Here is a 23,662-nt window from a genome sequence, read left to right on the forward strand (position 1 = left end):
TGTCTTATGGCCCCGAGCTGACATGTCTTCTATCTGCCCTGTCATATGGCACCGAGCTGACATGTCTTCTATCTGCCCTGTCATATGACACCGAGCTGACATGTCTTCTATCTGCCCTGTCATATGGCACCGAGCTGACATGTCTTCTATCTGCCCTGTCATATGACACCGAGCTGACATGTCTTCTATCTGCCCTGTCATATGACACCGAGCTGACACGTCTTCTATCTGCCCTGTCATATGACACCGAGCTGACACGTCTTCTATCTGCCCTGTCATATGGCACCGAGCTGACATGTCTTCTATCTGCCCTGTCATATGGCCCCGAGCTGACATGTCTTCTATCTGCCCAGTCATATGACACCGAGCTGACATGTCTTCTATCTGCCCTGTCATATGGCACCGAGCTGACATGTCTTCTATCTGCCCTGTCATATGACACCGAGTTGACACGTCTTCTATCTGCCCTGTCATATGACACCGAGCTGACACGTCTTCTATCTGCCCTGTCATATGGCACCGAGCTGACATGTCTTCTATCTGCCCTGTCATATGGCACCGAGCTGACATGTCTTCTATCTGCCCTGTCATATGACACCGAGCTGACATGTCTTCTATCTGCCCTGTCATATGACACCGAGCTGACACGTCTTCTATCTGCCCTGTCATATGGCACCGAGCTGACATGTCTTCTATCTGCCCTGTCATTTGACACCGAGCTGACACGTCCTGTCATATGGCACCGAGCTGACACGTCTTCTATCTGCCCTGTCATATGACACCGAGCTGACATGTCTTCTATCTGCCCTGTCATATGGCACTGAGCTGACACGTCTATCTGCCCTGTCATATGACACTGAGCTGACACGTCCTGTCATATGGCACCGAGCTGACACGTCTTCTATCTGCCCTGTCATATGACACCGAGCTGACATGTCTTCTATCTGCCCTGTCATATGACACCGAGCTGACATATCTTCTATCTGCCCTGTCATATGGCACCGAGCTGACACGTCTATCTGCCCTGTCATATGGCACAAGCTGACATGTTTTCTATCTGTCCTGTCTTATGACTTGTGGATTCTCTTTCTATTTCTGCTGCTGGATCAGGATCAGCCAGATTTACTGGCTCATTGGATGGTGCTGCTCAGGGGGCGACGTTCTTTGTACCCCTGTATACAGGTAATAAAGGGGCTGGCTGTATATACTGTCCACTTACCCTGTACCCAGTGCTGTCCCCATCCTGCACCCAGATAACCGGTGACTGTAGAGGAAGAATGGCCAGAATCAAGCAGATCACACACAATTAAATCCCTGTAGAGCACACGCACTAGATCCTTGCAGATCACACACACACACACACACACTAGATCCCTGCAGATCACACACCAGATGCTTGCAGATCACACAAAATTAGATCCCTGCAGAGCACACGCACTAGATCCCTGCAGGTCACACACCAGATGCTTGCAGATCACACATTAGATCCCTGCAGATCACACACACTAGATCCCTACAGATCCCAGCAGAATGTGTAACCAAAGTGTCTGGGAGCAACCGCGTGATCAGGATGTCACTGGTCCGAGCGTGCATGTCTATGGGGGATCAGGGGCTGTAGGTAGAACAGATGAATCTCACAGGATCACAATCTTGTATAAAAAAAGCTTCGGAATGTGAACATGCTGAAAAACCCCAAAAAATGAGATGTGTATGATCGACTGCCTGACCTCTGAATCCATTGTCCGGTGTATGATCGGCTGTCTGATCTCAAGATCCATTGTCCAGTGTATGATCGACTGACTGATCTCAAGATCCATTGTTGGGTGTATGATCGACTGCCTGATCTCAGGATGCATTGTTGGGTGTATGATCGGCTGTCTGATCTCAGGATGCATTGTTGGGTGTATGATCGGCTGTCTGATCTCAAGATCCATTGTCCAGTGTATGATCGACTGACTGATCTCAAGATCCATTGTCCAGTGTATGATCGACTGACTGATCTCAAGATCCATTGTTGGGTGTATGATCGACTGCCTGATCTCAGGATGCATTGTTGGGTGTATAATCAGCTGTCTGATCTCGGGATGCATTGTTGGGTGTATGATCGGCTGTCTGATCTCAGGATGCATTGTCCGGTGTATGATCGGCTGTCTGATCTCAGGATGCATTGTTGGGTGTATGATCGGCTGTCTGATCTCAGGATGCATTGTTGGGTGTATGATCGGCTGTCTGATCTCAGGATCCATTGTTGGGTGTATGATCGGCTGTCTGATCTCAGGATGCATTGTCCGGTGTATGATCGGCTGTCTGATCTCAAGATCCATTGTTGGGTGTATGATCGGCTGTCTGATCTCAAGATCCATTGTTGGGTGTATGATCGGCTGTCTGATCTCAAGATCCATTGTTGGGTGTATGATCGGCTGTCTGATCTCGGGATCCATTGTTGCGTGTATGATCGGCTGTCTGATCTCAGGATCCATTGTTGGGTGTATGATCGGCTGTCTGATCTCAGGATGCATTGTTGGGTGTATGATCGGCTGTCTGATCTCAGGATGCATTGTTGGGTGTATGATCGGCTGTCTGATCTCAGGATCCATTGTTTGGTGTATGATCGATTGCCTGCCTGATCTCAGGGTTTATTGTCCTTTCTGTGCTCAGCTCAGCTGAGATTGGGGGTCACTGTAGATCCCTCTATAAGGTTCCCCTGATGTCTGTCTCCTCGGCTCTTCCCTCTCGGGTCCTCGGCTCTTCCCACTCGGCTCTTCCCTCTCGGGTCCTTGGCTCTTCCCTCTCGGCTCTTCCCTCTCGGGTCCTCGGCTCTTCCCTCTCGGGTCCTCGGCTCTTCCCTCTCGGGTCCTCGGCTCTTCCCTCTCGGGTCCTCGGCTCTTCCCTCTCGGGTCCTTGGCTCTTCCCTCTCGGGTCCTTGACTCTTCCCTCTCGGCTCTTCCCTCTCGGGTCCTCGGCTCTTCCCTCTCGGGTCCTCGACTCTTCCCTCTCGGGTCCTCGGCTCTTTTCTCCATTGTTCATAGAGATGCTTGTGAGTCATACTCCAGTCACCTCTAGTCACCACATCTCACTATTGCCCCCTGCTGGCTCCCTGTTGTGGTGCATTGTGGAAGTACACTGAGCATTGAAGGCGCCCCAAAAAAAAAGAAGCTACATCTCCCATAATGTACTGCTGTAGTTTAGTGCCATGTCACCTAACTTTTCTCTTCTCTAGCGCTTACTTATTCCTAGTGCAGCCAGCGCTCATCACATCACAGCAGAATTGTGAATGCAGCACTGGATGTGATCAGACTATATACTAGGACAAGCAGAATTGTGAATACAGCTCTGGATGTGATCAGACTATATTCTAGGACATCACAGCAGAATTGTGAATGCAGCTCTGGATGTGAGCAGCCTAAATACTAGGACATCACAGCAGAATTGTGAATGCAGCTCTGGATGTGATTAGACTATATACTAGGACAAGCAGAATTGTGAATACAGCTCTGGATGTGATCAGACTATATACTAGGACATCACAGCAGAATTGTGAATGCAGCTCTGGATGTGATTAGACTATATACTAGGACATCACAGCAGAATTGTGAATGCAGCTCTGGATGTGATCAGTCTATATACTAGGACATCACAGCAGAATTGTGAATACAGCTCTGGATGTGATCAGACTATATACTAGGACAGCACAGCAGAATTGTGAATGCAGCTCTGGATGTGATCAGACTATATACTAGGACATCACAGCAGAATTGTGAATGCAGCTCTGGATGTGATCAGACTATATACTAGGACAGCACAGCAGAATTGTGAATGCAGCTCTGGATGTGATCAGACTATATACTAGGACATCACAGCAGAATTGTGAATGCAGCTCTGGATGTGAGCAGCCTAAATACTAGGACATCACAGCAGAATTGTGAATGCAGCTCTGGATGTGATCAGACTATATACTAGGACACGCAGAATTGTGAATGCAGCTCTGGATGTGATCAGACTATATACTAGGACAAGCAGAATTGTGAATGCAGCTCTGGATGTGATCAGACTATATACTAGGACATCACAGCAGAATTGTGAATGCAGCTCTGGATGTGATCAGACTATATACTAGGACATCACAGCAGAATTGTGAATGCAGCTCTGGATGTGATCAGACTATATACTAGGACATCACAGCAGAATTGTGAATGCAGCTCTGGATGTGATCAGACTATATACTAGGACATCACAGCAGAATTGTGAATGCAGCTCTGGATGTGATCAGACTATATACTAGGACATCACAGCAGAATTGTGAATGCAGCTCTGGATGTGATCAGACTATATACTAGGACATCACAGCAGAATTGTGAATGCAGCTCTGGAGGTGACTTAGACCACGGGGGGTTGCACCCTTCTCAGCACTGACTTCTCTGTGGTGACATTAACTTCTTATGTTGCAGGTTTTGGCCCCCTCACAGCTCCTGGTGACTGTTCCCCTGCGGGGTCTCAGTGGGTATCGTCAGAAGAGTTCCAGGAGATGGCGCTATTACACGCCCAGCGGAGTGCAGCTCCTGAGCCCAGTAGTCGAGCCGGAAAAGCTTCACCAGTGGCTGGAGGTGGAGCAGTTTCAGAAGAGCAGCGCACACTGGCACGACACCGATGTCTCCATCCAGGGGGACCTGGTGCCCGCCCGAGTACTCAGCGTCCTACAGGGGCTCCTCCAACGAGCCATCCCAGCCTGCAACCTGACTGGTGAGGGGCCACAGGGGCCCAGCAGTACCCACTACACCTCAATTTACTCTAATGTCCACTGTTATTAACCACTGGGGAGAGGTGACTGTAGGACAGGTGAATATATCTATTGTTCTCATATATCAGCCATGTCAGGAGAGGAGAGGTGACTGTAGGACAGGTGAATATATCTATTGTTCTCTGTTATCAGCCATGTCAGGAGAGGAGAGGTGACTGTAGGACAGGTGAATATAATCTATTGTTCTCTTTTATCAGCCATGTCAGGAGAGGAGAGGTGACTGTAGGACAGGTGAATATATCTATTGTTCTCTGTTATCAGCCATGTCAGGAGAGGTGACTGTAGGACAGGTGAATATATCTATTGTTCTATGTTATCAGCCATGTCAGGAGGGGAGAGGTGACTGTAGGACAGGAGAATATTATCTATTGTTCTCTATCAGCCATGTCAGGAATGGAGAGGTGACTGTAGGACAGGTGAATATAATCTATTGTTCTCTGTTATCAGCCATGTCAGGAGGGGAGAGGTGACTGTAGGACAGGTGAGTATATCTATTGTTCTCTGTTATCAGCCATGTCAGGATAGGTGACTGTAGGACAGGTGAATATATCTATTGTTCTCTGTTATCAGCCATGTCAGGAGGGGAGAGGTGACTGTAGGACAGGTGAATATAATCTATTGCTCTCTGTTATCAGCCATGTCAGGAGGAGAGAGGTGACTGTAGGACAGGTGAATATAATCTATTGTTCTCTGTTATCAGCCATGTCAGGAGGGGAGAGGTGACTGTAGGACAGGTGAATATAATCTATTGTTCTGTTATCAGCCATATCAGGAAAGGAGAGGTGACTGTAGGACAGGTGAATATATCTATTGTTCTCTGTTATCAGCCATGTCAGGATAGGTGACTGTAGGACAGGTGAATATATCTATTGTTCTCTGTTATCAGCCATGTCAGGAGAGGAGAGATGACTGTAGGACAGGTGAATACAATCTATTGTTCTCTGTTATCAGCCATGTCAGGAGGGGAGAGGTGACTGTAGGACAGGTGAATATAATCTATTGTTCTCTGTTATCAGCCATGTCAGGAGAGGAGAGGTGACTGTAGGACAGGTGAATATAATCTATTGTCCTGTTATCAGCCATGTCAGGAGAGGAGATGTGACTGTAGGACAGATGAATATATCTATTGTTCTCTGTTATCAGCCATGTCAGGTGAGGAGAGGTGACTGTAGGACAGGTGAATATAATCTATTGTTCTCGGTTATCAGCCATATCAGGAGGAGAGGTGACTGTAGGACAGGTGAATATATCTATTGTTCTCTGTTATCAGCCATGTCAGGAGGGCAGAGGTGACTGTAGGACAGGTGAATATATCTATTGTTCTCTGTTATCAGCCATGTCAGGATAGGTGACTGTAGGACAGGTGAATATATCTATTGTTCTCTGTTATCAGCCATGTCAGGAGGGGAGAGGTGACTGTAGGACAGGTGAATATAATCTATTGTTCTCTGTTATCAGCCATGTCAGGAGAGGAGAGGTGACTGTAGGACAGGTGAATACAATCTATTGTTCTCTGTTATCAGCCATGTCAGGAGAGGAGAGGTGACTGAAGGACAGGTGAATATAATCTATTGTTCTGTTATCAGCCATGTCAGGAGAGGAGATGTGACTGTAGGACAGATGAATATATCTATTGTTCTCTGTTATCAGCCATGTCAGGTGAGGAGAGGTGACTGTAGGACAGGTGAATATAATCTATTGTTCTCGGTTATCAGCCATATCAGGAGGAGAGGTGACTGTAGGACAGGTGAATATATCTATTGTTCTCTGTTATCAGCCATGTCAGGAGGGCAGAGGTGACTGTAGGACAGGTGAATATATCTATTGTTTTCTGTTATCAGCCATGTCAGGTGAGGAGAGGTGACTGTAGGACAGGGGAATATAATCTATTGTTCTCTGTTATCAGCCATGTCAGGAGGGGAGAGGTGACTGTAGGACAGGTGAATATAATCTATTGTTCTCTGTTATCAGCCATGTCATGAGAGGAGAGGTGACTGTAGGACAGGTGAATATAATCTATTGTTCTCTGTTATCAGCCATGTCAGGAGAGGAGAGGTGACTGTAGGACAGGTGAATATAATCTATTCTTCTCTGTTATCAGCCATGTCAGGAGAGGAGATGTGACTGTAGGACAGGTGAATATATCTATTGTTCTCTGTTATCAGCCATGTCAGGAGGGGAGAGGTGACTGTAGGACAGGTGAATATATCTATTGTTCTCTGTTATCAGTCATGTCAGGAGGGGAGAGGTGACTGTAGGACAGGTGAATATAATCTATTGTTCTCTGTTATCAGCCATGTCAGGAGAGGAGAGATGACTGTAGGACAGGTGAATATAATCTATTGTTCTCTGTTATCAGCCATGTCAGGAGGGGAGAGGTGACTGTAGGACAGGTGAATATATCTATTGTTCTCTGTTATCAGCCATGTCAGGAGGGGAGAGGTGACTGTAGGACAGGTGAATACAATCTATTGTTCTCTGTTATCAGCCATGTCAGGAGGGGAGAGGTGACTGTAGGACAGGAGAATATATCTATTGTTCTCTGTTATCAGCCATGTCAGGAGAGGAGAGGTGACTGTAGGACAGGTGAATACAATCTATTGTTCTCTGTTATCAGCCATGTCAGGAGAGGAGAGGTGACTGTAGGACAGGTAAATACATCTATTGTTCTCTGTTATCAGCCATGTCAGGAGGAGAGGTGACTGTAGGACAGATGAATATATCTATTGTTCTCTGTTATCAGCCATGTCAGGAGGGGAGAGGTGACTGTAGGACAGGTGAATATAATCTATTGTTCTCTGTTATCAGCCATGTCAGGAGAGGAGAGGTGACTGTAGGACAGGTGAATATATCTATTGTTCTCTGTTATCAGCCATGTCAGGAGGGGAGAGGTGACTGTAGGACAGGTGAATATAATCTATTGTTCTCTGTTATCAGCCATGTCAGGAGAGGAGAGGTGACTGTAGGACAGGTGAATATATCTATTGTTCTCTGTTATCAGCCATGTCAGGAGAGGAGAGGTGACTGTAGGACAGGTGAATATAATCTATTGTTCTCTTTTATCAGCCATGTCAGGAGAGGAGAGTTGACTGTAGGACAGGTGAATATAATCTATTGTTCTCTGTTATCAGCCATGTCAGGAGAGGAGAGGTGACTGTAGGACAGGTGAACACAATCTATTGTTCTCTGTTATCAGCCATGTCAGGAGAGGAGAGGTGACTGTAGGACAGGTGAATATAATCTATTGTTCTCTGTTATCAGCCATGTCAGGAGAGGAGAGGTGACTGTAGGACAGGTGAATACAATCTATTGTTCTCTGTTATCAGCCATGTCAGGAGAGGAGAGGTGTCTGTAGGACAGGTGAATATATCTATTGTTATCTGATATCAGTGATTACAGGAGACGTCTTCTCTATAGTGAGGAGAATACACAATGATATCAGTGACTACAGGTGACATCTTCTCTATAGTGAGGAGAATACACAATGATATCAGTGATTACAGCTGACGTCTTCTCTATAGTGAGGAGAATACACAATGATATCAGTGATTACAGGTGACCTCTTCTCTATAGTGAGAAGAATACACAATGATCAGTGACTACAGGTGACGTCTTCTCTATAGTGAGGAGAATACACAATGATATCAGTGATTACAGGTGACATCTTCTCTATAGTGAGGAGAATACACAATGATATCAGTGACTACAGGTGACGTCCTTTCTATAGTGAGGAAAATACACAATGATATCAGTGACTACAGGTGACGTCTTCTCTATAGTGAGGAGAATACACAATGATATCAGTGATTACAGGTGACTTCTTCTCTATAGTGAGGAGAATATACAATGATATCAGTGACTACAGGTGACGTCTTCTCTATAGTGAGGAGAATACACTATCAGTGACTACAGGTGACGTCTTCTCTATAGTGAGGAGAATACACAATGATATCAGTGACTACAGGTGACGTCTTCTCTATAGTGAGGAGAATACACAATGATATCAGGGACTACAGGTGACGTCTTCTCTATAGTGAGGAGAATACACAATGATATCAGGGACTACAGGTGATGTCTTTTCTATAGTGAGGAGAATACACAATGATATCAGGGACTACAGGTGACGTCTTCTCTATAGTGAGGAGAATACACAATGATATCAGTGATTACAGGTGACGTCTTCTCTATAGTGAGGAGAATACACAATGATATCAGTGATTACAGGTGACATCTTCTCTATAGTGAGGAGAATACACAATGATATCAGTGACTACAGGTGACGTCTTCTCTATAGTGAGGAGAATACACAATATCAGTGACTACAGGTGACGTCTTCTCTATAGTGAGGAGAATACACAATATCAGTTACTACAGGTGACATCTTCTCTATAGTGAGGAGAATACACAATGATATCAGTGATTACAGGTGATGTCTTCGCTATAGTGAGGAGAATACACAATGATATCAGTGATTACAGGTGATGTCTTCTCTATAGTGAGGAGAATACACAATATCAGTGACTATAGGTGACATCTTCTCTATAGTGAGGAGAATACACAATGATATCAGTGACTACAGGTGATGTCTTCTCTATAGTGAGGAGAATACACAATATCAGTGACTACAGGTGACATCTTCTCTATAGTGAGGAGAATGTACTATGATATCAGTGACTACAGGTGACGTCTTCTCTATAGTGGGGAGAATACACAATGATATCAGTGATTACAGGTGACGTCTTCTCTATAGTGAGGAGAATACACAATGATATCAGTGATTACTGGTGACGTCTTCTCTATAGTCAGGAGAATGTACAATGATATCAGTGACTACAGGTGACGTCTTCTCTATAGTGAGGAGAATACATAATGATATCAGTGACTACAGGTGACATCTTCTCTATAGTGAGGAGAATACACAATGATATCAGTGACTACAGGTGACGTCTTCTCTATAGTCTTCCCTTATCTAATTCAGATGGTATATACCACCGGGTCCAGCTAAAACTTCTGTCTGCAGAATGTGACACCCAGACGTCTCCTCACTATGTCAGTGCATTCTCATCCTCTATATGAGAACAAGTATTATTATAAACCTGCCAGACACTGTATCCTCTAAATATAATACTACTATACACTACACTCTTTGATTATAAACCTTCCATACACTGTACCCACTGAATATAATACTACCACACACTGTACATTCTGAATATAATACCATCACATACTGTACCCACTGAATATAAATCTGCCACATACTGTACCCTCTGAATATAAATCTGCCACATACTGTACCCTCTGAATATAAATCTGCCACATACTGTACACCTGAATATAAATCTGCCACATACTGTACCCCTGAATATAAATCTGCCACACACTGTACTCTCTGAATATAAATCTGCCACATACTGTACTGTCTGAATATAAATCTGCCACATACTGTACCGCTGAATATAAATCTGCCACACACTGTACTCTCTGAATATAAATCTGCCACATACTGTACTGTCTGAATATAAATCTGCCACATACTGTACCGCTGAATATAAATCTGCCACATACTGTACCCCTGAATATAAATCTGCCACACACTGTACTCTCTGAATATAAATCTGCCACATACTGTACTGTCTGAATATAAATCTGCCACATACTGTACCCTCTGAATATAAATCTGCCACATACTGTACCCCACCCCTGAATATAAATCTGCCACATACTGTACCCCTGAATATAAATCTGCCACACACTGTACTCTCTGAATATAAATCTGCCACATACTGTACTCTCTGAATATAAATTTGCCACACACTGTACCCTCTGAATATAAATCTGCCACATACTGTACCCTCTGAATATAAATCTGCCACATACTGTACCCTCTTAATATAAATCTGCCACATACTGTACCCCTGAATATAAATCTGCCACACACTGTACTCTCTGAATATAAATCTGCCACATACTGTACACTCTGAATATAAATCTGCCACACACTGTACCCCTGAATATAAATCTGCCACATACTGTACTGTCTGAATATAAATCTGCCACATACTGTACTCTCTGAATATAAATCTGCCACATACTGCGCCCTCTGAATATAAATCTGCCACATACTGTGCCCTCTGAATATAAATCTGCCACATACTGCGCGCTCTGAATATAAATCTGCCACATACTGTACCCTCTGAATGTAAATCTGCCACATACTGTACCCTCTGAATATAAATCTGCCACATACTGCGCCCTCTGAATTTAAATCTGCCACATACTGTACTGTCTGAATATAAATCTGCCACATACTGTACCGCTGAATATAAATCTGCCACATACTGTACCCCTGAATATAAATCTGCCACACACTGTACTCTCTGAATATAAATCTGCCACATACTGTACTGTCTGAATATAAATCTGCCACATACTGTACCGCTGAATATAAATCTGCCACATACTGTACCCCTGAATATAAATCTGCCACACACTGTACTCTCTGAATATAAATCTGCCACATACTGTACTGTCTGAATATAAATCTGCCACATACTGTACCGCTGAATATAAATCTGCCACATACTGTACCCCACCCCTGAATATAAATCTGCCACATACTGTACCCCTGAATATAAATCTGCCACACACTGTACTCTCTGAATATAAATCTGCCACATACTGTACTCTCTGAATATAAATTTGCCACACACTGTACCCTCTGAATATAAATCTGCCACATACTGTACCCTCTGAATATAAATCTGCCACATACTGTACCCTCTTAATATAAATCTGCCACATACTGTACCCCTGAATATAAATCTGCCACATACTGTACCCTCTTAATATAAATCTGCCACATACTGTACCCTTGAATATAAATCTGCCACACACTGTACTCTCTGAATATAAATCTGCCACATACTGTACACTCTGAATATAAATCTGCCACACACTGTACCCCTGAATATAAATCTGCCACATACTGTACTCTCTGAATATAAATCTGCCACATACTGCGCCCTCTGAATATAAATCTGCCACATACTGTGCCCTCTGAATATAAATCTGCCACATACTGCGCGCTCTGAATATAAATCTGCCACATACTGTACCCTCTGAATGTAAATCTGCCACATACTGTACCCTCTGAATATAAATCTGCCACATACTGCGCCCTCTGAATTTAAATCTGCCACATACTGTACCCTCTGAATATAAATCTGCCACATACTGTACCCCTGAATATAAATCTGCCACATACTGTACCCTCTGAATATAAATCTGCCACATACTGTGCCCCTGAATATAAATCTGCCACATACTGTACCCTCTGAATATAATACTACCACACACTGTACTCTCTGAATATAAATCTGCCACACACTGTACTCTCTGAATATAAATCTGCCACATACTGTACTCTCTGAATATAAATCTGGTGGTGTTGCTAGTGGATGATGGGGGTGCTAGTACTGGGGGGGTGTTGCTGGAGGATGATGAGGGCGCTACTGGCCATCCCCCTGGAAGTATCACTCCCATCATCCATCGGCAGGATCTGCTGATGGTGGTGCTGCTGGGGGGGTTGCTGGTGGATGATGAGGGTGCTACTGCCAGGGGGGGAGCATTAGGTAGGTAGCAGTTCCCCCACATTAGGTAGGTAGCAGTTTCCCCACATTAGGTAGCATAGATTCCCCACATTTGGTACCAGTTACCCCACATTAGGTAGTAATTTCCCCACATTAGGTAGCACAGATTCCCCACATTAGGTAGTAATTTCCCCACATTAGGTAGCACAGATTCCCCACATTAGGTAGTAATTTCCCCACATTAGGTAGCACAGATTCCCCACATTAGGTAGTAATTTCCCCACATTAGGTAGCACAGATTCCCCACATTAGGTAGCACAGATTCCACACATTAGGTAGCACAGATTCCACACATTAGGTAGCACAGATTCCCCACATTAGGTAGCAGTTTCCCCACATTAGGTAGCATAGATTCCCCACATTTGGTAGTAGTTTCCCCCCATTAGGCCTCAGGTTCCCTTGCATGTTCCCCACAATAGGTCAAAGTCTCCCCACATTAGATCGCTGGTTCAAACAAACCCCCCCACACACACAAAAAGAAAACACACAGAGACATACACACACAGATAGAGACGCACAGTCAGTCAGAGAGACACACACTCACAGACAGAGACACACACAGAGTCACACAGTCACACACAGAGACACACAAACAGAGATAGAGTGAGACAGGCACACACTCACTCACCCATCCAGCGCAGCGCTCCTTCTCTCCGGGCGCTCTGCGAGTGACGTCACGTTCTCCTGCGCGGCCCTGCAGAGGTATGTTGGGCCGGTGCAACAGAAGACGTGGGGGCGCAGGCCGGTTCACTGTGCAGGTGATGAGGGGGGGGGGGGGGGGGGGGAGGGTGCTCTGTTATCAGTCATGTCAGGAGGGGAGAGGTGACTGTAGGTCAGGTGAATATAATCTATTGTTCTCTGTTATCAGCCATGTCAGGAGGGGAGAGGTGACTGTAGGACAGGTGAATATAATCTATTGTTCTCTGTTATCAGCCATGTCAGGAGAGGAGAGGTGACTGTAGGACAGGTGAATATAATCTATTGTTCTCTGTTATAAGCCATGTCAGGAGAGGAGAGATGACTGTAGGACAGGTGAATATATCTATTGTTCTCTGTTATCAGTCATGTCAGGAGAGGAGAGGTGACTGTAGGACAGGTGATTATATCTATTGTTCTCTGTTATCAGCCATGTCAGGAGGGGAGAGGTGACTGTAGGACAGGTGAATATAATCTATTGTTCTCTGTTATCAGCCATGTCAGGAGAGGAGAGGTGACTGTAGGACAGGTGAATATAATCTATTGTTCTCTGTTATAAGCCATGTCAGGAGAGGAGAGATGACTGTAGGACAGGTGAATATATCTATTGTTCTCTGTTATCAGTCATGTCAGGAGAGGAGAGGTGACTGTAGGACAGGTGATTATATCTATTGTTCTCTGTTATCAGCCATGTCAGGAGGGGAGAGGTGACTGTAGGACAGGTGAAAACAATCTATTGTTCTCTGGTATCAGCCATGTCAGGAGGGGAGAGGTGACTGTAGGACAGGTGAATATAATCTATTGTTCTCTGTTATCAGCCATGTCAGGAGGGGAGAGGTGACTGTAGGACAGGTGAATATATCTATTGTTCTCTGTTATCAGCCATGTCAGGAGAGGAGAGGTGACTGTAGGACAGGTGAATACAATCTATTGTTCTCTGTTATCAGCCATGTCAGGAGGGGAGAGGTGACTGTAGGACAGGTGAATATACCTATTGTTCTCTGTTATCAGCCATGTCAGGAGGAGAGGTGACTGTAGGACAGGTGAATATAATCTATTGTCCTCTGTTATCAGCCATGTCAGGAGGGGAGAGGTGACTGTAGGACAGGTGAATATAATCTATTGTCCTCTGTTATCAGCCATGTCAGGAGGGGAGAGGTGATTGTAGGACAGGTGAATATAATCTATTGTTCTCTGTTATCAGCCATGTCAGGAGAGGAGAGGTGACTGTAGGACAGGTGAATATATCTATTGTTCTCTGTTATCAGCCATGTCAGGAGAGGAGAGGTGACTGTAGGACAGGTGAATATAATCTATTGTTCTCTGTTATCAGCCATGTCAGGAGAGGAGAGGTGACTGTAGGACAGGTGAATATATCTATTGTTCTCTGTTATCAGCCATGTCAGGAGAGGAGAGGTGACTGTAGGACAGGTGAATATATCTATTGTTCTCTGTTATAAGCCATGTCAGGAGAGGAGAGATGACTGTAGGACAGGTGAATATATCTATTGTTCTCTGTTATCAGTCATGTCAGGAGAGGAGAGGTGACTGTAGGACAGGTGATTATATCTATTGTTCTCTGTTATCAGCCATGTCAGGAGGGGAGAGGTGACTGTAGGACAGGTGAATATAATCTATTGTTCTCTGTTATCAGCCATGTCAGGAGAGGAGAGGTGACTGTAGGACAGGTGAATATAATCTATTGTTCTCTGTTATAAGCCATGTCAGGAGAGGAGAGATGACTGTAGGACAGGTGAATATATCTATTGTTCTCTGTTATCAGTCATGTCAGGAGAGGAGAGGTGACTGTAGGACAGGTGATTATATCTATTGTTCTCTGTTATCAGCCATGTCAGGAGGGGAGAGGTGACTGTAGGACAGGTGAATATAATCTATTGTTCTCTGTTATAAGCCATGTCAGGAGAGGAGAGATGACTGTAGGACAGGTGAATATATCTATTGTTCTCTGTTATCAGTCATGTCAGGAGAGGAGAGGTGACTGTAGGACAGGTGATTATATCTATTGTTCTCTGTTATCAGCCATGTCAGGAGGGGAGAGGTGACTGTAGGACAGGTGAAAACAATCTATTGTTCTCTGGTATCAGCCATGTCAGGAGGGGAGAGGTGACTGTAGGACAGGTGAATATAATCTATTGTTCTCTGTTATCAGCCATGTCAGGAGGGGAGAGGTGACTGTAGGACAGGTGAATATATCTATTGTTCTCTGTTATCAGCCATGTCAGGAGAGGAGAGGTGACTGTAGGACAGGTGAATACAATCTATTGTTCTCTGTTATCAGCCATGTCAGGAGGGGAGAGGTGACTGTAGGACAGGTGAATATACCTATTGTTCTCTGTTATCAGCCATGTCAGGAGGAGAGGTGACTGTAGGACAGGTGAATATAATCTATTGTCCTCTGTTATCAGCCATGTCAGGAGGGGAGAGGTGACTGTAGGACAGGTGAATATAATCTATTGTCCTCTGTTATCAGCCATGTCAGGAGGGGAGAGGTGATTGTAGGACAGGTGAATATAATCTATTGTTCTCTGTTATCAGCCATGTCAGGAGAGGAGAGGTGACTGTAGGACAGGTGAATATATCTATTGTTCTCTGTTATCAGCCATGTCAGGAGAGGAGAGGTGACTGTAGGACAGGTGAATATAATCTATTGTTCTCTGTTATCAGCCATGTCAGGAGAGGAGAGGTGACTGTAGGACAGGTGAATATATCTATTGTTCTCTGTTATCAGCCATGTCAGGAGAGGTGACTGTAGGACAGGTGAATATATCTATTGTTCTCTGTTATCAGCCATGTCAGGAGAGGAGAGGTGACTGTAGGACAGGTGAATACAATCAATACAACCACAAACAGGTGGTGTTATTCAGAGCTCAATGTTGTTGTGGTGTCTCCTCCAGACAGGGTGAGCGTCCTGGAGTCCATTGGTTCGACCATCAGAGTCACCGTAGAGACGTTCGGGCAGATGGTGGAGGTGGAGCTGCTCCCAGTGGTGGAGATCCCAGGATGTTGGTCTCGGAAGGCGCGGTGGCCCAGATTCTTTAAGCGTTGGCCCTCTAAGGAGAGAGCACGCTGTGTGAAGGTATTATACAGTGATGTCATACAGGGGGCGGGGCTGTGACCACATGTCATTATATTACTATTATATCAGTGATGTCATACAGGGGGCGGGGCTGTGATCATATGTCATTATATAACTATTATATTATATCAGTGATGTCATACAGGGGGCGGGGCTGTGATCACATGTCATTATATTACTATTATATTATATCAGTGATGTCATACAGGGGGCGGGGCTGTGACCACATGTCATTATATTACTATTATATTATATCAGTGATGTCATGCGGGGGGCGGGGCTGTGATCACATGTAAATATATTACTATTATATTATATCAGTGCTGTCATACAGGGGGCGGGGCTGTGATCACATGTCATTATATTACTATTATATCATATCAGTGATGTCATATAGGGGGCGGGGCTGTGACCACGTCATTATATTACTATTATATCAGTGATGTCATCCAGGGGGCGGGGCTGTGATCACATGTCATTATATCACTATTATATTATATCAGCGATGTCATACAGGAGGCGGGGCTGTGATCACATGTCATTATATTACTATTACATCGGTGATGTCATACAGGGCGGGGCTGTGACCACATCATTATATTACTATTATATCAGTGATGTCATCCAGGGGGCGGGGCTGTGATCACATGTCATTATATTACTATTACATCGGTGATGTCATACAGGGCGGGGCTGTGACCACATCATTATATTACTATTATATCAGTGATGTCATCCAGGGGGCGGGGCTGTGATCACATGTCATTATATTACTATTATATTATATCAGCGATGTCATACAGGAGGCGGGGCTGTGATCACATGTCATTATATCACTATTACATCGGTGATGTCATACAGGGCGGGGCTGTGACCACATGTCATTATATCAGTGATGTCATGCAGGGGGCGGGGCTATGACTACGAGGCTTGTTGTCAGCACTATGTCTCTTATCTCACTCAGTAATAATTATTCTCCTTTAGTCTTTTGGCTTTGACCTCATCGCTCGTACAAATTACCACTGGCAGCTTTCGTTCCTGAGGGCAGAGCGCCTCCTGCTGGACGACATAGATGAGGATGGAGGGTGTCGGATGAAGTGCCTGCGAGTGGTTCGGCAGCTGAAGGAAGACGTGTGGTGCCCGGGATCTCGCCCTGTTATCACTTCCCAACATCTGCAGGTGAGATGTCTGGGGTCACCCCTCGGGGTGATTAGTCATTGTCTGGGGTCACCCCCTCCCCCTCGGGGTGATTAGTCATTGTCTGGGGTCACCCCCTCCCCCTCAGGGTGATTAGTCAGTGTCTGGCGTCACCCCCTCCCCCTCGGGGTGATTAGTCATTGTCTGGGGTCACCCCCCCTCCCCCTCAGGGTGATTAGTCATTGTCTGAGGTCACCCCCTCCCCCTCAGGGTGATTAGTCATTGTCTGGGGTCACTCCCTCCCCCTCAGGGTGATTAGTCATTGTCTGGGGTCACCCCCTCCCCCTCAGGGTGATTAGTCATTGTCTGAGGTCACCCCCCCTCCCCCTCAGGGTGATTAGTCATTGTCTGAGGTCACCCCCTCCCCCTCAGGGTGATTAGTCATTGTCTGGGGTCACTCCCTCCCCCTCAGGGTGATTAGTCATTGTCTGGGGTCACCCCCTCCCCCTCAGGGTGATTAGTCATTGTCTGGGGTCACTCCCTCCCCCTCAGGGTGATTAGTCATTGTCTGGGGTCACCCCCTCCCCCTCAGGGTGATTAGTCATTGTCTGGGGTTACCCCCTCCCCCTCAGGGTGATTAGTCATTGTCTGGGGTCACCCCCTCCCCCTCAGGGTGATTAGTCATTGTCTGGGGTCACCCCCTCCCCCTCAGGGTGATTAGTCATTGTCTGGGGTCACCCCCCTCCCCCTCAGGGTGATTAGTCATCGTCTGAGGTCACCCCCTCCCCCTCAGGGTGATTAGTCATTGTCTGGGGTCACCCCCTCCCCCTCAGGGTGATTAGTCATTGTCTGGGGTCACCCCCTCCCCCTCAGGGTGATTAGTCATCATCTGGGCTCACCCCCCTCCCCCTCGGGGTGATTAGTCATTGTCTGGGGTCACCCCTCGGGGTGATTAGTCATTGTCTGGGGTCACCCCCTCCCCCTCAGGTTGATTAGTCAGTGTCTGGGGTCACCCCCTCCCCCTCAGGGTGATTAGTCATTGTCTGGGGTCACCCCCTCCCCCTCAGGGTGGTTAGTCATTGTCTGAGGTAACCCCCCCTCCCCCTCATGGTGATTAGTCATTGTCTGGGGTTACCCCCTCCCCCTCAGGGTGATAAGTCACTGTCTGAGGTCACCCCCTCCCCCTCAGGGTGATTAGTCATTGTCTGGGGTCACCCCCTCCCCCTCAGGGTGATTAGTCATTGTCTGGGGTCACCCCCTCCCCCTCAGGGTGATTAGTCATTGTCTGGGGTCACCCCCTCCCCCTCAGGGTGATTAGTCAGTGTCTGGCGTCACCCCCTCCCCCTCAGGGTGATTAGTCAGTATCTGGCGTCACCCCCTCCCCCTCGGGGTGATTAGTCATTGTCTGGGGTTACCCCCTCAGGGTGATTAGTCATTGTCTGGGGTCACCCCCTCCCCCTCAGGGTGATTAGTCATTGTCTGGGGTCACCCCCTCCCCCTCAGGGTGATTAGTCATTGTCTGGGGTCACCCCCTCCCCCTCAGGGTGATTAGTCAGTGTCTGGCGTCACCCCCTCCCCCTCGGGGTGATTAGTCATTGTCTGGGGTCACCCCCCCTCCCCCTCAGGGTGATTAGTCATTGTCTGAGGTCACCCCCTCCCCCTCAGGGTGATTAGTCATTGTCTGGGGTCACTCCCTCCCCCTCAGGGTGATTAGTCATTGTCTGAGGTCACCCTCTCCCCCTCAGGGTGATTAGTCATTGTCTGGGGTCACTCCCTCCCCCTCAGGGTGATTAGTCATTGTCTGGGGTCACCCCCTCCCCCTCAGGGTGATTAGTCATTGTCTGGGGTCACTCCCTCCCCCTCAGGGTGATTAGTCATTGTCTGGGGTCACCCCCTCCCCCTCAGGGTGATTAGTCATTGTCTGGGGTTACCCCCTCCCCCTCAGGGTGATTAGTCATTGTCTGGGGTCACCCCCTCCCCCTCAGGGTGATTAGTCATTGTCTGGGGTCACCCCCTCCCCCTCAGGGTGATTAGTCATTGTCTGGGGTCACCCCCCTCCCCCTCAGGGTGATTAGTCATCGTCTGAGGTCACCCCCTCCCCCTCAGGGTGATTAGTCATTGTCTGGGGTCACCCCCTCCCCCTCAGGGTGATTAGTCATTGTCTGGGGTCACCCCCTCCCCCTCAGGGTGATTAGTCATCATCTGGGCTCACCCCCCTCCCCCTCGGGGTGATTAGTCATTGTCTGGGGTCACCCCTCGGGGTGATTAGTCATTGTCTGGGGTCACCCCCTCCCCCTCAGGTTGATTAGTCAGTGTCTGGGGTCACCCCCTCCCCCTCAGGGTGATTAGTCATTGTCTGGGGTCACCCCCTCCCCCTCAGGGTGGTTAGTCATTGTCTGAGGTAACCCCCCCTCCCCCTCATGGTGATTAGTCATTGTCTGGGGTTACCCCCTCCCCCTCAGGGTGATAAGTCACTGTCTGAGGTCACCCCCTCCCCCTCAGGGTGATTAGTCATTGTCTGGGGTTACCCCCTCAGGGTGATTAGTCATTGTCTGGGGTCACCCCCTCCCCCTCAGGGTGATTAGTCATTGTCTGGGGTCACCCCCTCCCCCTCAGGGTGATTAGTCATTGTCTGGGGTCACCCCCTCCCCCTAAGGGTGATTAGTCATCATCTGGGCTCACCCCCTCCCCCTCAGGGTGATTAGTCATTGTCTGGGGTCACCCCCCTCCCCCTCAGGGTGATTAGTCATCATCTGGGCTCACCCCCCCTCCCCCTCAGGGTGATTAGTCATTGTCTGGGGTCACCCCCCTCCCCCTCAGGGTGATTAGTCATTGTCTGGGGTCACCCCCCCTCCCCCTCAGGGTGATTAGTCATCATCTGGGCTCACCCCCCCCTCCCCCTCAGGGTGATTAGTCATTGTCTGGGGTCACTCCCTCCCCCTCAGGGTGATTAGTCATTGTCTGGGGTCACCCCCCCTCCCCCTCAGGGTGATTAGTCATTGTCTGGGGTCACCTCCTCCCCCTCAGGATGATTAGTCATTGTCTGGGGTCACCCCCCTCCCCATCAGAGTGATTAGTCATTGTCTGGGCTCACCCCCCTCCCCCTCAGGATGATTAGTCATTGTCTGGGGTCACCCCCCTCCCCCTCAGGGTGATTAGTCATTGTCTGGGGTCACCCCCCTCCCCCTCAGGGTGATTAGTCATTGTCTGGGGTCACCCCCCTCCCCCTCAGGGTGATTAGTCATTGTCTGGGGTCACCCCCTCCCCCTCAGGGTGATTAGTCATTGTCTGGGGTCACCCCCTCCCCCTCAGGGTGATTAGTCATTGTCTGGGGTCACCCCCCTCCCCCTCAGGGTGATTAGTCATTGTCTGGGGTCACCCCTCCCCCTCAGGGTGATTAGTCATTGTCTGGGGTCACCCCCTCCCCCTCAGGGTGATTAGTCACTGTCTGGGGTCACCCCCTCCCCCTCAGGGTGATTAGTCATTGTCTGGGGTCACCCCCTCCCCCTCAGGGTGAGCCGTCATTGTCTGGGGTCACCCCCTCCCCCTCAGGGTGATTAGTCACTGTCTGGGGTCACCCCCTACCCCTCAGGGTGAGCCGTCATTGTCTGGGGTCACCCCCTCCCCCTCAGGGTGAGTAGTAATTGTCTGGGGTCACCCCCCTCCCCATCAGGATGAGAAGTCATTGTCTGGGGTCACCCCCTCCGCCTCAGGGTGAGCCGTCATTGTCTGGGGTCACCCCCCTCCCCATCAGGATGAGTAGTCATTGTCTGGGGTCACCCCCTCCCCCTCAGGGTGAGCCGTCATTGTCTGGGGTCACCCCCTCCCCCTCAGGGTGAGCCTTCATTGTCTGGGGTCACCCCCTCCCCCTCAGGGTGATTAGTTACTGTCTGGGGTCACCCCTTACCCCTCAGGGTGAGCCGTCACTGTCTGGGGTCACCCCCTCCCCCTCAGGGTGATTAGTCATTGTCTGGGGTCACCCCCTCCCCCTCAGGGTGAGCCGTTATTGTCTGGGGTCACCCCCTCCCCCTCAGGGTGAGCCGTCATTGTCTGGGGTCACCCCCTCCCCCTCAGGGTGAGCCATCATTGTCTGAGGTCACCCCCTCCCCCTCAGGGTGAGCCGTCATTGTCTGGGGTCACCCCCTACCCCTCAGGGTGAGCCGTCATTGTCTGGGGTCACCCCCTACCCCTCAGGGTGATTAGTCACTGTCTGGGGTCACCCCCTACCCCTCAGGGTGAGCCATCATTGTCTGGGGTCACCCCCTCCCCCTCAGGGTGAGCCGTCATTGTCTGGGGTCACCCCCTCCCCCTCAGGGTGAGCAGTCACTGTCTGGGGTCACCCTTCAGGGGGAGAGCTCCGGCTCAGTTCTGCATGTTACCCCGGTGTGACTAGATGTTTATATTAGGGTTTGTTCACACGCTGCAGAAAATCTGCAACAGATCCCCAGTGTGTGAACATCCCCCGATCTCATGGCCGTATATCCCCCTCTGACTATTGATGCTGTCCTCCTCCTGACAGATGATCCTCCTCTGGGAGTGTGAGCGGAATCCTTCCTCAAAGGCCTGGCTCAATTTTGGCTCCTCCTTTCTCCGTCTTGTTCGCAGACTCCTGAAATGTTCCCGCCAGCGCTTCCTGCGCCATTACTTCGTCAGACGGGCAAATCTTCTTAAATACGCAGACGCCAACCAGTTAGACAAGCTCGCTGACAAACTGAGGAGATTCCTGCAGTGTCCTACTCTGAATCTTTCTCCATACTGTGACCACACCTCCATCTGTTGAGACCACCCCCGAGGAGCATCTCTCCGGATATCTCTCCCTGTGGATATAGTGAAGTGTGTACAGATTACAATGGATAAAGAATGTGATCGTCCAATCGGGGGGGGGGGGGAGGGGGCGCCGAGTCTCCAGTGGTAGAAACATCACTGTCCAGAGATTAAAGACAATGTTCCATAAGTCAAAGAACACTCATCTGCCCCCTACAGGTAACTAGCAGCGTTCCCTCTGACTAGAAGCATGTCCTTGTGAAGAACGCTGACTGACTGCCCTGCCCTACTCCATGGAGGGATCACCTGCCCATCAGGACTAACGGGTTTCACATTGGATGTAAATGATAATCTAGAGGCACTCAGTTCCTCAGGGGCGGAGTTAACCATTAGTGACATCTGTTTCAGGAGACGAGAGTCACAGTGCAGTCATGTGTGTGATGGTCGCGCCCAGAGAATAAAGTCCTCATATATTTACTGTGGATTGTGTGTGTGTGTGTGTGTGTGTGTGTGTGTGTGTGTGTGGGGGGGGGGGTAATCCCTAAATCTCATTGCACATTGCATCCTCCATGACTCCGCCCTAGTAGAAAAAAAAACACGCCTACGTTCCCGAGGTGATATAGAGCCCCGTTATACATTGTATTCTATATGTTATTTACACTTTGTAGGGTCACGTCTAGATGTATCGATTTTTTACCCTGTGCATTGTGATTCTGCCCTGTTACAATAAACTCCACCTTGAACCACCCCCGAGGAGCCGTCACTGTCAAATCCCTAATGCCGTGAATGGAGAGTGGGGGGGTTAAATCTAATTTAGGACGTGGCATAAAAGGGCTGTGAGGAATGAAGGTTTGAGATGTGCCATTTTTCTGTAGGATGTTGTAACACTCACGTTTCAGAAGACAGGAACCCCGGTGGATGTGGCTCTGCTGCAGCTGTGTGGCAGATGACTCGGACCGTACCAGGGAGCGGAGTCTAAGGTGCTGCTGGTTTTCACCAGATGGACATGCTGCGGCAGGCGGCACCCAGGTCTCTACCCCTGGCACAGCTCGACCACACAGGTGGCTGAGGAGATGCGAGGCACAGGAGGGATAAGACAGCTCGTAGTCTGGATAGCAGAAGTTCAAGGCAGGTGGCACAGTAGCGTAGTCAGGAACGTAGCAGGAGGTCAGTAGGCAGGCGGCAAGGAGCAAGGTCAGGTCACGGAGCAAAGGATCAGATACACGGCAAGGCAATGACAGGAATGCTTTCTCTCAGGCTCAAGGCAACAAAGATCCGGCATGGAAGTGAGGAGGGTGAAGGAATTTATCAATGAGCCACAGGTGAAATACACTAATGAGCGCACTGGCCCTTTAAATCTTAAAGCTCGGGCATGCGCGCGCCCCTAGGGGACTGGGACACGTGCGCCGGAGCAGAGAGGCAGAGGCGTGGGCAGGAGAAGCACCAGGTGAGTGACAGACTCGGGCACGTCCCGCAATGCGAGTCCCAGCCCCGCCGGCAGCAGCAGGTAACGGGACC

General features: G+C 48.2%; 1 protein-coding gene across 3 annotated transcripts in view; it reads left to right on the top strand.

Annotated features, from left to right (window-relative positions):
• MAB21L3 (mab-21 like 3) overlaps window positions 1-22,882 on the top strand; it is a 50,970-nt gene extending 28,088 nt beyond the window's left edge. The window contains exons 3-7 of one of the 3 annotated variants that reach the window (XM_056560871.1): window positions 1,111-1,182; window positions 4,449-4,740; window positions 16,062-16,243; window positions 17,228-17,422; window positions 21,900-22,882. In XM_056560871.1, coding sequence (XP_056416846.1) covers window positions 1,111-1,182; window positions 4,449-4,740; window positions 16,062-16,243; window positions 17,228-17,422; window positions 21,900-22,160 — 1,002 coding nt within the window. In that variant the 3' untranslated portion in view covers window positions 22,161-22,882. The remainder of the gene's footprint in view (window positions 1-1,110; window positions 1,183-4,448; window positions 4,741-16,061; window positions 16,244-17,227; window positions 17,423-21,899) is intronic. The other 2 variants (XM_056560873.1, XM_056560872.1) reach the window with 2 other exon arrangements.
• The last annotated feature ends 780 nt before the right edge of the window (window positions 22,883-23,662 follow it).

The sequence above is a fragment of the Hyla sarda genome, chromosome 2 (genome assembly GCF_029499605.1).
Source record: "Hyla sarda isolate aHylSar1 chromosome 2, aHylSar1.hap1, whole genome shotgun sequence".
NCBI classification, from domain to species: domain Eukaryota; kingdom Metazoa; phylum Chordata; class Amphibia; order Anura; family Hylidae; genus Hyla; species Hyla sarda.